General features: G+C 43.3%; 2 protein-coding genes across 2 annotated transcripts; one reads left to right on the forward strand and one right to left on the reverse strand.

The window, feature by feature from the left end:
- The first annotated feature begins 3,027 nt into the window (after window positions 1-3,027).
- On the forward strand, window positions 3,028-8,355 carry clic1 (chloride intracellular channel 1). Its single transcript, XM_084454792.1, has 7 exons — window positions 3,028-3,113; window positions 3,388-3,458; window positions 4,478-4,587; window positions 5,047-5,172; window positions 5,462-5,568; window positions 5,944-6,125; window positions 6,337-8,355. The coding sequence occupies exons 2-7, from the start codon at window positions 3,417-3,419 to the stop codon at window positions 6,496-6,498; spliced, it is 729 nt and encodes a 242-aa protein (XP_084310918.1). The 5' UTR covers window positions 3,028-3,113; window positions 3,388-3,416; the 3' UTR covers window positions 6,499-8,355.
- Window positions 8,356-8,954: 599 nt separating this feature from the next.
- LOC311323374 (uncharacterized protein) lies at window positions 8,955-10,359 on the reverse strand (the record flags this gene model as incomplete). Its single annotated transcript, XM_084455577.1, has 3 exons — window positions 8,955-9,166; window positions 9,873-9,992; window positions 10,308-10,359. The coding sequence occupies 3 exons, from the start codon at window positions 10,357-10,359 to the stop codon at window positions 8,955-8,957; spliced, it is 384 nt and encodes a 127-aa protein (XP_084311703.1).
- Between the last annotated feature and the right edge of the window lie 3,102 nt (window positions 10,360-13,461).

Genomic DNA, 13,461 nt, shown 5'->3' on the forward strand with positions numbered 1-13,461 from the left:
TGTCTTTCACAGCAGCAGGTGAGTCATATGGGTATCATCTAACCATAGGGCTGTACTTCCGTCTTTTTTTTTTTTGTACTTTCAGTAATTATAAACTGGAAGCAAAGGAGATTACACTTCATATACACCACTTCAAGTCGACTTTGAGACATCTTTCTATTTCCAGGCTTATTAGTGAGGTGAGGAAATTGAGACCCAAATGTGTCACAGGTTGCATTTCAATAGAACATCAAGAGAGACTAAATCTTGGAACCACATATGGATTCATATTTGAAATTCAGATAATCTAATACATGTAGACCACCTGGACAATGTACTGGACAATGCCTTTAGAGCATCACCAACTCAACAAGCACCCGAGGTGCTTCTCCATTGTTTCAGTCTGGCCTGTGATTCAGATCAGTCTCTGAAGTTTAACTAAAGACTCTGATTGAGAGGCTAACTGAGTCTCCTGTGGCAGCTTTATAGTCGCTAATGGATACTCTTTTCACAACTATATACTGTAAGAACTAGAAGAGCTAATTGTTTGTTAATGAGAGAGACAAGTGAAGATGCCTATATAATCTAGATATACAGCACAAGCACAGTATAATGATGTGCCACGTAGAAACATATGCAGAAAGCCTAAAGGGTTTCAGATACATTGTTTTTCATGCCCATCTCAGGGAGGTGGTGAGTCAAGTTCTCTTCTAACATGTCGCCCAATTGCACTTCAGATTAAGAACAGGACTATCAGCAGATGTACAGAATCGCCCTGATTCTCCTGTTCCTTCTTCTCCTATCTGCATACAGGTGTAAGTATACGTCCGTCTTCACCTGTCCCCCCGTCTGTCTGTTTGTCTGTCTCCCAGCCCAGTCCCTGACCTGTAGGCAGTGCAGTCTGGGTATATTTGAGAGGTGTTTTTTTCCCACAGACCAAGTGTGTGACAACTCTACTCTGAACTGCTACACTGGCGAAGCGCGTGAGTGAACCATTACACTGGAAACTTCTCAACAGCCCCAATGCACAAAAGCATACATTTCATCACACAGAAGTAGACATAGCACACACTTCAAGCACCTGACACCTTATTAAATCAGATTCCCCTGGAGTTAATGTTCTTCCTTCCATTATGCTCCAGAATTCAACGCCACAGGGGTTGTGACCCTCCACACCCGCGGCTGCCTGGATTCAGACCTGTGTGGCAAGACCATCACGGCTACCATCTTGGGAGCGGGCGTCACAAGCAGCTTCAAATGCTGCCAGACGGACCTTTGTAACAGCGCCAGCTCTGCCCACGTCTCCATGGTTGCAGCCCTTGGCGCCGTGCTGCTGGCCTCTGTGTGGGGGAGCTGGGGGTTTTAGACTGATCTGATTCTGACTCTGATGGTGATACTGTTCTGATAGTGATACTGTTCTGATGATGATACTGTTCTGATCAGAATTATGACAGTGGTCTTATTCTGATCCGATTCTGTTCTTATTATAATAATAAATCAAATTTGTTCAGTGCATTTCTAGCACCCAAAGCGTAGAACCCAGTATTCTGATCTTGTCCTGTTCTAACTGGTTTCACTCCGCTTTGAATGTTCCACATCTTCCATCGACGGATGCCACAATGATTTTTGACAAATCACTTCTGTCCACTGGCCAGACCAACCTAACATGATGTGTGTAGGAAGTAGATACAATAGATAGTAGATACAATAGATAGATACTTAAATAATCCCTGTGGGGTGGAATTGGGTGTTTCAGCAGTGGAAAAGTACAGCAGCAGTGGGGAAAAAGTAAAGCAGAATAAAGAATATACAGTACATAGAGAATATACATAATAGATTAAATTAAACGACTAGAAATATATACATACAATGCATAAATACATACATACATACATACATACATACATACATGCACACATCCACACATCCACAAAGGCACTGTTATACAGTCTGACACAAAGGAGTGCCTGAACCGCTCTGTATTGCACGTGGGTGGGATGAGCCTGTGGCTGAAAGTACTCCTCCTCTCCACCAGGAGCAGCACCATAAGTGCCTTGTTTGACATTGAAATAAAGTAGGCCTAGGGTACACATGCAAACTTCCATTACTCATTGTGTGATATCAAGTTATACAAACACTGCTTTGTTTATTCAGACAAGGCTGCCAGTCTCTAAATCTCTAAACATGGAACATGCCCTAACGGTGTGTACACTGTAAAGGATATTATTGTGCGGTAAAGAGAATTGAAAGGGAAACAGTTTGAAACAAAGATATATTTTTGATTATTAGTAGGCTATTCACCTTATGCATTCACCTATTCGCATCAAGGTGCAGCAGTGTGTGTGTGTGTGTTAATTTCATAACTTCAGAGTAAAACAAAACGTGCAGTCATCTAGACAGAGCCAGCAAGTGAAGACATCGAACTGAACGACAGTAGCATAGAGTCATGGCCCTTAATTAGTTTGAGTTGGAATTTCTCTCCAAGCACTGCCTGCAGTTCACTCACAAGCTAATGACGCCACCTAGTGTGTCTAAGAGGGATGAGTAGGACTGGGCCTCAAACTGTTGAATTCTCAGGGATTAGCATTAGAGCCCTGCGTTGGTTAGCCTGACTACCTCTTGTGTTTAGCCTACTCTATAAACATGCATCGAGGTAAATGTTCATCCAATAACAAGTTACCATTGAATCATATCTTAAACTGGTCCAATATAAATGCACATGAGGGCTATTAATTGCATTGGTAGGGCAAAACCCGTGGCACCTGAAAAGAACCCGAATTACTGTGTTTCATCATCCAATTTAATTACATTACATTAGGCTACTTCTAGGCTTTTCGTTCACTTGACTATGCGGATAGTAGGACTAAACGCGTGTGTTTGTCCGCTAAATTGTGTCACACATCCACTACGCTCCCTCTCGAGTCCCCATCGTTCATACAATCGCTGTCTTTCTTCACGCCATTGAAAGGAGTTCTGAACATTACTTGTTGTTCCAGTCTGCTGGCCCATACTGACAACCCTGCACCGCCGCCAGGAAATGGAGGAATGAATTTGTGTGTGTGCGTGCGTGCGTGCGTGTAGGCTTCGGGGTGGGGAAACGAACTAGGCACTCCAAGTTTCAGCACGTGAACGAGGTAGGTAACGGACAAGATACATTTTGTTTCGTTGAATAATGTTTTTATTGTCGCAATCAAAGTTGCCATCTTCGACGTTCTGTCGAAAGACCATCGGAGTTTGATGCTTTTCTTGTTTCGCTACAGTTGCCTATTGCTATAGGCTAGCGGAAGATCTTCGGCTGCTGTCAAGGCGTTGACTCTGCCTTCGAAAATATTTAAAATCATATGCATTTCATATTCTTTCCTTTGATTAGGCTACCTGTAGATTAATCATTTTCGAACTCGATTTTAGATCTTCTTGTGACAAGACTTGCAGCAAAGATGAGTGACGTAAATCAACCTCAGGTTGAACTTTTCGTGAAGGTAAGCTTTTGTAGCCATTTACCTCGTATCTACCTTTGGCAACAATTTGTGACATTAATCGGTGGTGACGTTTTCCATTACAAGATTATCCCAAACTGAGAAGAAAGGCTTTTAGAATAGGCTATTTAGGCTACCCACACATCTGACTGATAACGTATCAGAGGCTGGCTGCCAAACTCGCGCCACTTGTTTGAGGACCCGAATGTCACTGCAGGCCTAATTCTATGACCCTATTCATTTTCATATTCGTCTACCGTAGCCTACTGAGCCTGTTCATTGTCACTTATTGTCAGACTGTCGCCTGCCTTTGCAGTTGGGTAACCGGATCAGTCGCTGAACTGGACTAGTTTAATTACATGCACATAGACCTAGTACACTGGCCAGACCAACCTAAGCCTTTTTCTTAAGGGCGTAAAATGATTCCAAATAGTCTGTGTACCTTTTTTTCCTCCAGCATGATCCGGAACTTTCCATAATGATTTCTCTGTGAGAACCTGTAGACTGCCTAGACAAGCCCTTTTTGTCTATGAAAGATGGCGTTGTAACGTCTCAACATGCTGATTTCCTGCCCATGGTCTTAGTTTTCAAGGCCTCCCTCCTCCTCACAAACGGTATTGTAGGCTTGTGTTTGGAAAAAGGATTCCACCTCCTGAAATAGAAATTATGTTTTGGGGCGTTGGTTTAGTGTAGCAGATTGCCAGTCTATCATACAATGATCCATCATAAATATACAAAATGAGACTGAAATGATTTCATTTAAATGGTATTGGCCAATGGCCATGAAAGATTGAAGAGTAAGCTAGTATCAGTCAGTTAATCATATAGGCTACAGTAGCCTAGTTGTGTAAAGGAAGAATATACGTTTTTCAATGTTGTATTTATTTATTCTTTTTTATCTGCTAGGCCTATGGGAAGGCAACAGACCTCACCTAAACCATGTTTCAGTTTCAGTTCCTCTTACTGGGACAGAGGCTCATACTGTGACTGCATTCACAAGGCACCTCTGCTCTGCTCTCCAGGCAGGCAGCGATGGCCAGAGCATCGGTAACTGTCCCTTCTCCCAGCGCCTCTTCATGGTGCTCTGGCTGAAGGGAGTCACCTTCAACGTCACCACCGTGGATATGAAGAGGTCTGTATATATCCTTGCAGGTGAATTTCAGCAGCATTCAGTATTTATAATGTTTCAGCCATTTGTGTGCCGTCAGTGCGCGTGTACGTTTTGGCATTGTCCAGCCGGTCTAAAGGCCTGATTATAAGCCTCCGCTGGGACCTCTCTCTTGCTCCCTTACTTCCTGTCATTGTCAGAAGCCCTTCTTGTTATGTTTAGAAGAACAAGACCATTCACTTGATCACAGGAGAGTCTGACTCTACGACTTTACAGTTACTCTGCCTGTCGTACATTGTTGTTATCACACCTGACTTGAGTGTTTTTTATGGCTTTTATATGGTTGTGCCGTAGACTGGTAAAATGTCTGACTCACCTGTGAACAAGTGAATCACCTGCTTCTTCTAAACATAACGCCCATCTCTCCCGTTCTCTTGTTTGCAATCCTTCTCTCTCTCTCTCTCTCTCTCTCTCTCTCTGCAGGAAACCGGACATCCTGAAAGATCTGGCTCCTGGTGCTCAACCTCCCTTCCTTCTGTACGGGACAGAGGTGAAGACCGACACCAACAAGATAGAGGAGTTCCTGGAGGAGAACCTGTCCCCTCCGAAGTAACCACTCCATCCATCCATCCATCCATCCATCCATCCATCCATCCATCCATCCATCCATCCATCCATCCATCCATCCATCCATCCATCCATCTATTCATCCATCCCTTTACACTCCACTCTCCATACTCACCATGCAATCTGTGTTCATTTTGTTCAGTTTAGTAAATATACTTGCTTTGTGATATATTATGACTCCTTACTATAACACTGCAAGATAGATATCTAAGTCACTGAACACCAAAGTGCAAAATCAGTACTAACAGTCACACACCATCCTCCACCTTAGGTACCCTCGCCTGGCCTCCAGGAACCCTGAGTCGAACACAGCAGGCGTGGATGTGTTCTCCAAGTTCTCAGCCTACGTCAAGAACTCCAACCCCCAGCTCAATGACAGTAAGTTAGATCTCTCCAGGACAGATGGTGTGGATCTCTGTTGTGCCAACAGAATGACGTGTCACAAGGCACCAAAAATCTCAGAAGATCTAGCCCTGATTTAAAAAAAAAAAAAAAAAAAGACAAAGAACAAAGCAGGGAGTGTCTTTGTTAATGCTATTATACCTTCAGCTGCTCTCTTTGTCACAAACTGGTTGGCCTGTTGTCTTGTGTATTCAGCAACTTAATGACTCTGAAAGGTACACTCTGATAATGTGTTATCCACTCTTGTGAAGTCAAAAGAATATTTCAAAGCTTTATTTCCTCTTAAAAATGTCTTATGTCTGCATGTGTGTGTGCATATGCGTGTGTGTGTGTTTGTCACCTCATGTTCAGATCTAGAGAAAGGCTTGCTGAAGGCCCTAAAGAAGCTAGACGACTACCTCGGCTCTCCACTTCCTGACGAGATTGACGAGAATAGCGCCGATGATGTCACGTCCTCCTCTCGCCCTTTCCTGGACGGGCAGGAGCTTACTCTGGCAGACTGCAACCTGCTGCCTAAGCTGAACATTGTCAAGGTAAGCTTTTGTTTTGAGCCCTCTATGTAACATTGTGATGGGTATAAAATAGGTCACGGGTGATAAGGATTTGGCCGTAGTGGGCACACACAGGAAAGGTGACTACATGACACATTCAAGTTCAAACAGTAAGAGCTGATCCATTGTGGTTGTATTTTCTCTCTCTCTATCTCTCTTCCCCCTCTTCTCCTCCCCCTCTCTTCTCTAACAGGTGGTGTGTTTGAAATACCGTGGCTTCTCCATCCCTCGCTCCTTGGCCAACCTGTGGAGGTACCTGGATGCGGCGTACGCCCGCGAAGAGTTCTCCTCCACCTGCCCCAACGACTCAGAGATCCACATCGCCTACTCCGCCGTGGCTAAAGTGCTCAAGTAGGCGGGTGGAAGGAGGCTCTGTTAGTCATACTACTGCAGGAACACAGACACCAGTGGAACAATGCTTCCAAACACACACACACACACACATGAGCACACACACACAAGCACACACACACTGTGCACGTGGGAGTATGCACAATGCACACATTCATACACACACAGTTTAAAACTACAGCCTTGATTGTGCCACAGGATCTCAAAAGTTGGAAACATTTCATAAGCTGTTTCATACTCAGTAACCCTGAGTCGAACTGAGGCAAATTATTGTTCTAGTTCTAGTCATGTGCCATGTCCTTCGGTTACAGCATGTACATTGTATGCATTTTATACTACCAAGTTGTGGTAACTAGCTTCTTACTGGAAGTCTTTTCTGAGGTATCTATAATTACAGATGCATTACATATCTCCAGGCTCTGAGATACTGAGAGAACAAAGCCTTTTACAGAGTGGATCACGAAGGCACCATTTTACCGGGAAGTTGCACTTCAGAGCTGGTGTTGAATGGTTTTTTGGTGGTCCTATGTTAATTAATGGCCAGAGCTGGGCTGACGGAATGGAAAGCTAACCTCAGTCCTGAACGTTGGTCGGGGTGGACTGTGGGGTGGTGCAGCTCTGAGACAGGAAATGGTTTCAACAGACCTCAGCTTCCCCTTATGTGTCTTTATACTGAAGCGAAGGATAATCAAGATTTTCAATCTTATTTTCACCCATTGTGAGGTTACTTTGCCAATTTAATTGACCTGCATCCTTGTAAGTGAAGGATTTGTAATGAAAGGACTCAGGGTAATTTCAGTTACTCCTGGTAGTAAAGTAATGTGGTTATTTTTGCTATTTTGTGTAAGCTTTAGCTTATTAAGAAGTACTTGACTCTGAAATATATTCTTAAATCATAAAAAAAGGAATTTAGATGCACAGACTCTATAAAGCCTAAAGCAGTGAATTGGCATATAATTAATTGTATATATCGGGATGAATGCATACTAATTAAACATGAAGGAATCAAACTCCTGAAAAGAATTGTAGGTATTGAAGTGTGGGGGTTTGACAACAAAGTCTTTTTCACTTCCTTACCAGCACAGGTGTTGCACACATTTGAAGTCAGTGTCCTTGGGAAAGACCTGAAAGTATTCAAGAAATGTTCCTTAAAGTTCTTTTTTCATACTATTTGCAATGAGAGTAAGTGTTTGGATAGTTTCACCCAAGTGCTTTTTTATTATTGAAGCGGACAAACTTGCATTGGTTCATTTAGTTCACATCATTGTCACTTCGCATCATAAATCAGTCATCAATAACACTGCCGTGTTATTTCTCTACCATAGTTTTTAATAAAGATAAATTAAGTTAGAGCTCTCCATATAATCCAGCACGTTTTAAATGATGTTGTTAGTAAATAACTCGAATATTTACTGTTATTGTTACTGTGTTTGTGTACAACTGGACCAACTTTTCAGGGCATGTATCTCTAGTTGCTGTTATGGCTTTTGCCATAATTTGTTTAAAGGGACCAAGTCTGTATAATTTAAAAACTGTTTTATTTTAGTACTTGGAGTACTGAAATGTCTAACAGTTATTTTTTTTACTGTAAAAGTAGATGAGATCAGGGACAGTCTTTTTCTTTAAGATAGTGCGTGTATTCTCTCCCTCTGCCAGGGTGTAGCTCGCTACTTTTCTCTCCATGCCCTCTCCTCTCCTTCATCTCTTCATACTCACCTTTTGCCTGCCCATTTCTCCATTTTCTTAGGCTTCCACAAATTTCAGCCCTTTCTGCCATCTTACGTTTTAGACGAAGGCAGTTGCACTTAGGGCCAGGATGGACATTGAATCAATGCAACATTAGGCTATAAGATCACTATATCGACCACAATCAAACTTACATTTAGACGGAATTGTATTTTTATGTCTTTTGTATGTATTTAATCATCCTCTAAAGGCACAGTCTTCTTGATATTTTAATAAAGAAACAAAAAGTAAAAAATAAAAACACAATTGTGTCTCATCTTTCAACAAATCTTAATACAGTTAGGTCAAAATATAACTATAACTTTGAAACCACCTCCTTCAAATGTACTGTAGCACCATTGAGAAGCAATTAAATGTTAAAAAGCCATATTGTTAACATTTCTTTGAACAGTGATTAGCAATATGGTAGATTTGAACAGCACGTGATACACTAGTCAGCATGTGGTCTTTGTCATGGAAACAGCATGTGTGTGTGTGTGTGTAAGCCTTTTAAGAACAAGGGGACACACGCATACACTCACTGTTACGGATGCACGGCAGTGCGAGTGCCTGCATACTGTAAGTGTGTATAGGTCATGTTGATGCTGACATATTTTTGTGGTTAGTAGAACTCATAACTTGCATGTAGGTACAGTGAGAGGACGTCTTGGCCTATGAGGTGCCTGTTAGATACAACAGTGTTAAGCTACAGTGCGTGGGTGTGTCTCCCGCCTGTCACCCCAGAATGAGATACAGAGCTGGCAGGAGGCAGAGTGCTGCTCTCCTCCAGCTGAGGGCAGCAGCGGGCGCGGCTCCGTTGCACAGGTCGGTGTCGCAGCACTCGCTGGTAAAGTTGAAGTGCATGCCGGCCGCCTGCTTCTCTCCACTCCGGCCGCACTGGGAGGGGATGGCACAGCTCTTCTCATACAGGACCATGCGCAGGGCGCCTGCAGAGAGAGAGGGGACACGTGACAGTTGAGGATATTCATAAGCACTGAGGGAACTGCTGAGTGAGACACTGGGAGGCCACTCCACATACTGTAGACTTGGGCGACTTCCTTAATCACTCTACTGGCCTATTGCTGTTAATCAAGTATATAAACCAGTCAAATTTGTCTATCATATTTAACCTGAGATGCTAGACCATGCCAATACAGCATGATGAATAATAAGGAAATAAGATGCAAGGCGTGTAAGAGGAAAACAGAGCGTGTTTTCTTCACAGTCTTTGAAGGACACTGAGCACAGATCTATTTTTAGAGATAATTTGATGGAATCATAGGCATTAGTGAGTTAACAATTGGTTTGATGAGAAAATGATTCTGACACTTGGCCTATTAAACAAGTCTTTTGTCCTGTGTATTATACACAACTACAGTAGGAAGAAAGGGGCTGTAGGTGTAATGTGGGTCATAAAACACTAAACATTACTTTATTCAACTTCAGAAAAATGGCTCGTCATTTCAACAGCAGTTATATTGTTCTATTCAACTGACACTCAGTGTCCCAACACACGTATTCTCTTACACCTACCTAAGTGTCCATTCCCGTTACCTTCACAAAAGTGCCTCCCTCCCTCTCTCTCTGTCACTTCTCTCTTACACACACACACACACACACACACACACACAGAATGTGTTTGTCCTCCCTCACCTCGGGTCCCCACCGCAGTGCTAGAAAGGCAAAGCTGTCCAGCTGGACATTCCTGAGGGAACTTCAGGCAGTCCAGAGGAGTGAGAGCAGGAAACACACATGTATAGCAGGTCAGAGTGGCTGGGGAAACAGAGAAACAACGCACGTCAGTCGTGATACAGATTCAAAGAAGAAACAACAAGGATTCAAGGATGTTTGTTTGTCATATGTACAAAACCGGCTCATGTTCGTTGAGCTCTCAATGCAACATGTATGAATGGGAGCCAATGACGTATCACATGCTGCTCAGAGAGGGAATACAAAACTGAGGTTGAAAGGGAGGAAAAAGTCTTGAAACCGTGATTTAACCCTGTAACCCAGTACATTGATTGTCCCCTATTGACGCAACAACTCCGTTTAGATCTTCTCCTGCTTGCCTTCAACCACAGTACATACCTGCCAAGGGAAGACAGCACAGAAGAAGGAGGAAGAGTTGTGGACGAGTCATGTTCCTCATAGTGGTCCTTCGAAGTTGATCCCTGTGAAAAGATTTAAAACTCCTCTCTCCGTCTTTGGGCCGCGAGCGTATCTGACACCTGAAGTTTTCTCTCCTGCTGTTGATTGGAATCTTTTCCTCTGGAATTTGTCCAATTTCTCTTTTAACTAACCCTTCCTCCTTCTCTCCAAGTTGAACTCTGAGTCTTTCACCCAACTTCTCTCCTTCTCTACCCCTCCCTCAGTATACCTCCTCAGGCTGATAATTCAATGACTGCCCAAATCGTTGATAATCCAATAACTGCCCAAATGTTTCTTGACAGTTGTATCAGTCTATCACCTACTCCATGTCCCTTTCACTCTTTCTGTTTCTATCTGCCTTTCTTGGTCAGACTGCTGGTCTCAAGGCTCCACCCTAAACGCTCTTAATTTCATTTGGAGGTTAACAATGTATTTGACGTCTCCAGACCATTTAATGTGTCTAAATGGAGAAATTTACAGAAAGGGGGGCAAGCCTGTTTCGAGAAAGAACAACAGCAAAAAAACAGTTAAATCCAAATCATGGGAGATATAATTGTGGCCTGTCCCTTCTTTGGTAGTGTGTCAACATGAGTAGTTGAATATTCCACATCATTGCTTTTATGTGCAGCTCCAAGTGTAACCAACTGTGAACTGTTGTGATGGACTCCATATAGTGTCAGATTTTGCATAAAGCTGATGCATTAGACGGACAGAGTATAGAGAGCATAGAGGGCGAGAGATGGAAAGGAGAGAGAGAGAGAGAGAGAGAGAAAGAGAGAGAAACTGCATTATCCATTGCTCTCTAATGAGAGACGAGAGGTAGGTAGGGAGGACGGTCAAGTGACAGCGGTCTTGTGACGAGGGTGGAGTCAGGCTGGATAAACTGTTTACCAGTGATTATCAACACCACCCTCAGTCAGCTTGAGACCCCAGAGGACCATGGACAGACATGGAGGAGACCCAGACGGACACAGACTGCAGGGATGGTGGGGGAGGAGGAGGAGGAGGAGAAGGAAGAAAAGGTGGGAAAAGAGAAAGAAGAGGAGGGGAAGGTGTGATGCAGATAGAGATGTGTGCTGGTCTGCTGCAGTGCAAAGCTACTCCTCCACGTAGCTAATAATTTAAGTCCGACAGGGATGTTTAGTGGCAGTCTGGAGCTGGGTGAACAGATGGTATTTTTAATCCTGTCTGGGTCCTCTATCTTTCTCTCCCACACACACGCGTGCACGCGCTCGCGGGCACACACACACACTGTCCCCTCTCTCCCAATCTCTTTCCCTCCTACCCTCTTCCTGTATCCACTCTTCTCTGTCTCCCCTTCCTCTCTTACCCCCCCCCCCCCCCCCCTCAGAGAGAGGGAGCTCCTCTCTCTCTCTCTGACTACAACTCTGTATTCCTGCTCTGAAGTGCAGTAACACACACCTGTCACTAGAAGGAAACATTGTACTGCCCTGTGAGTTGAGTTGCACACAAGGCCACACACACACACAATCTGTCATTCGTGTTTAAATAATGTTTCCCCATTATTAAGGCTAAGAGCTTGACTCATCACATTCAGCAGAAGTTTGATACATTAGATATTTTTTATATATAGGGAAACTCTTAGAATTAAGGTAGATGGGGATAGGCTATACTTTTTCACAATACATGCCCTTGCGAGTTAAATATCATGCGACCTACATTTGTGGAAAAGCCAGGATTAGTGTTCGCCCAAGCAGTTAGACAGACAAAAGCCAACGACGCATCCCTAATGGTTATGGTATTCACGCGCAAACACATAGCTGATTCTAATAAAAAATCAAATTGCACTGACGAAAATATCAGTGGTAACCATCTGTTTTGATTTTTCGTTGGATATAACATTGCAGAGGTGAACTGATGCATACGGTCCAACTTTATATGGGCGGATACAACGGCAGAGAAAGGCGAGAGAAAAGAAGCGGGGGTGTGGCACACTTAGAAACAATGGATCAGGGGAAAATGTAGAGTTCCTCAAATGTTTTGAGGACCACTTGAAAGTGCCAGTGACCCGAATTCTACAGTGAAAGACGCAACAAGAAAACATTGTTTTGGAAATAGCTGTCATCTTACTTTTTGGGTTGTAAAAGTTCGAATCGTTTGCTTCAACTATCGAATTTGCTCAGTCTTACAAGGTAAGAGCTACATTTTGGTGATAGCAGTTGGGTTGGAAAGAGAGAGAGAGAGAGAGAGAGAGAGTATCCGGGAGAGAGAGAGAGAGAGAGAGTATCCGGACAGGCGTGTGGTGTGGGGGATGGGGAGGGGAAGTAGGGATGATAGGCCGAGAAGGGCGCCGGGTGAGAGGGGTGAGAGAGATAGAGAACAAAATAACGGGAGATGGTTTGGAAATAGGAGGAAGAGAAGAGGAGATCAACGGGGACACGCGGAGGAGAACAGGTAGACAAAAACATTAACAATCGCTGCATACATATTTAGAACATCCTCACCAAAATGAGATTTGTGGAATACATTGGCAGTGAACTCTTGCGAATTTCATGCTATGTTTAGAAGTATGAGCTATTGTTTATCTGAATGGCTACTGAGTGGTTGACTCAAACGTGGATTTAAGGGATGGTGATTGTGTTACCTAAATTATTTTGTCGATCAAGTAACATAAAGCAATTCGATACACTTAGCGGGAGGGGTCAGCAAAATGTATACTATAGTGTTTTTATTTAAAAGTAGTCTAGACTGCGACAGAGATTCACCAAAGGAAGATTACAAGTGTTGCAACTGTAGCGAATGTCTTTGCAAGGCCAATAGACCGAGGCTCACAAACAATGTGTCCTTGAACAAAGATCTGTCTATTCTCAACACTTATGTCTAATTTTGGTTGATGATTTAAAACACTGCCATAGTTTCGTGAATTGTGAAATTAGGCCAGTAGGCTAACATGGAAAGATGGGGATGAATGTGTATGAGCTGTTTTTTTCTCTCAAACTCCTACAGCCTACTTTCCAAAATTACAACGCATCACATAGCCTATAGTAGTAGACCTACATCAGTTAAACTGCTGTCAGAGCTATGCAGTGGAGCTGAAGCAACTGATTACAGGAGCTCTCTGGCTCAGCAACGA

This window comes from Borostomias antarcticus (genome assembly GCF_949987555.1).
Source record: "Borostomias antarcticus genome assembly, chromosome: 21".
NCBI lineage: Eukaryota > Metazoa > Chordata > Actinopteri > Stomiiformes > Stomiidae > Borostomias > Borostomias antarcticus.

Coding starts and splice junctions, on each gene's coding strand:
- clic1 (XM_084454792.1), top strand. CDS start 3,417: ATGAGTGACGTAAATCAACCTCAGGTTGAACTTTTCGTGAAG. Junction 3,459..4,477: donor AGGTTGAACTTTTCGTGAAG/GTAAGCTTTTGT, acceptor TCTGCTCTCCAG/GCAGGCAGCGATGGCCAGAG. Junction 6,126..6,336: donor CTAAGCTGAACATTGTCAAG/GTAAGCTTTTGT, acceptor CTTCTCTAACAG/GTGGTGTGTTTGAAATACCG.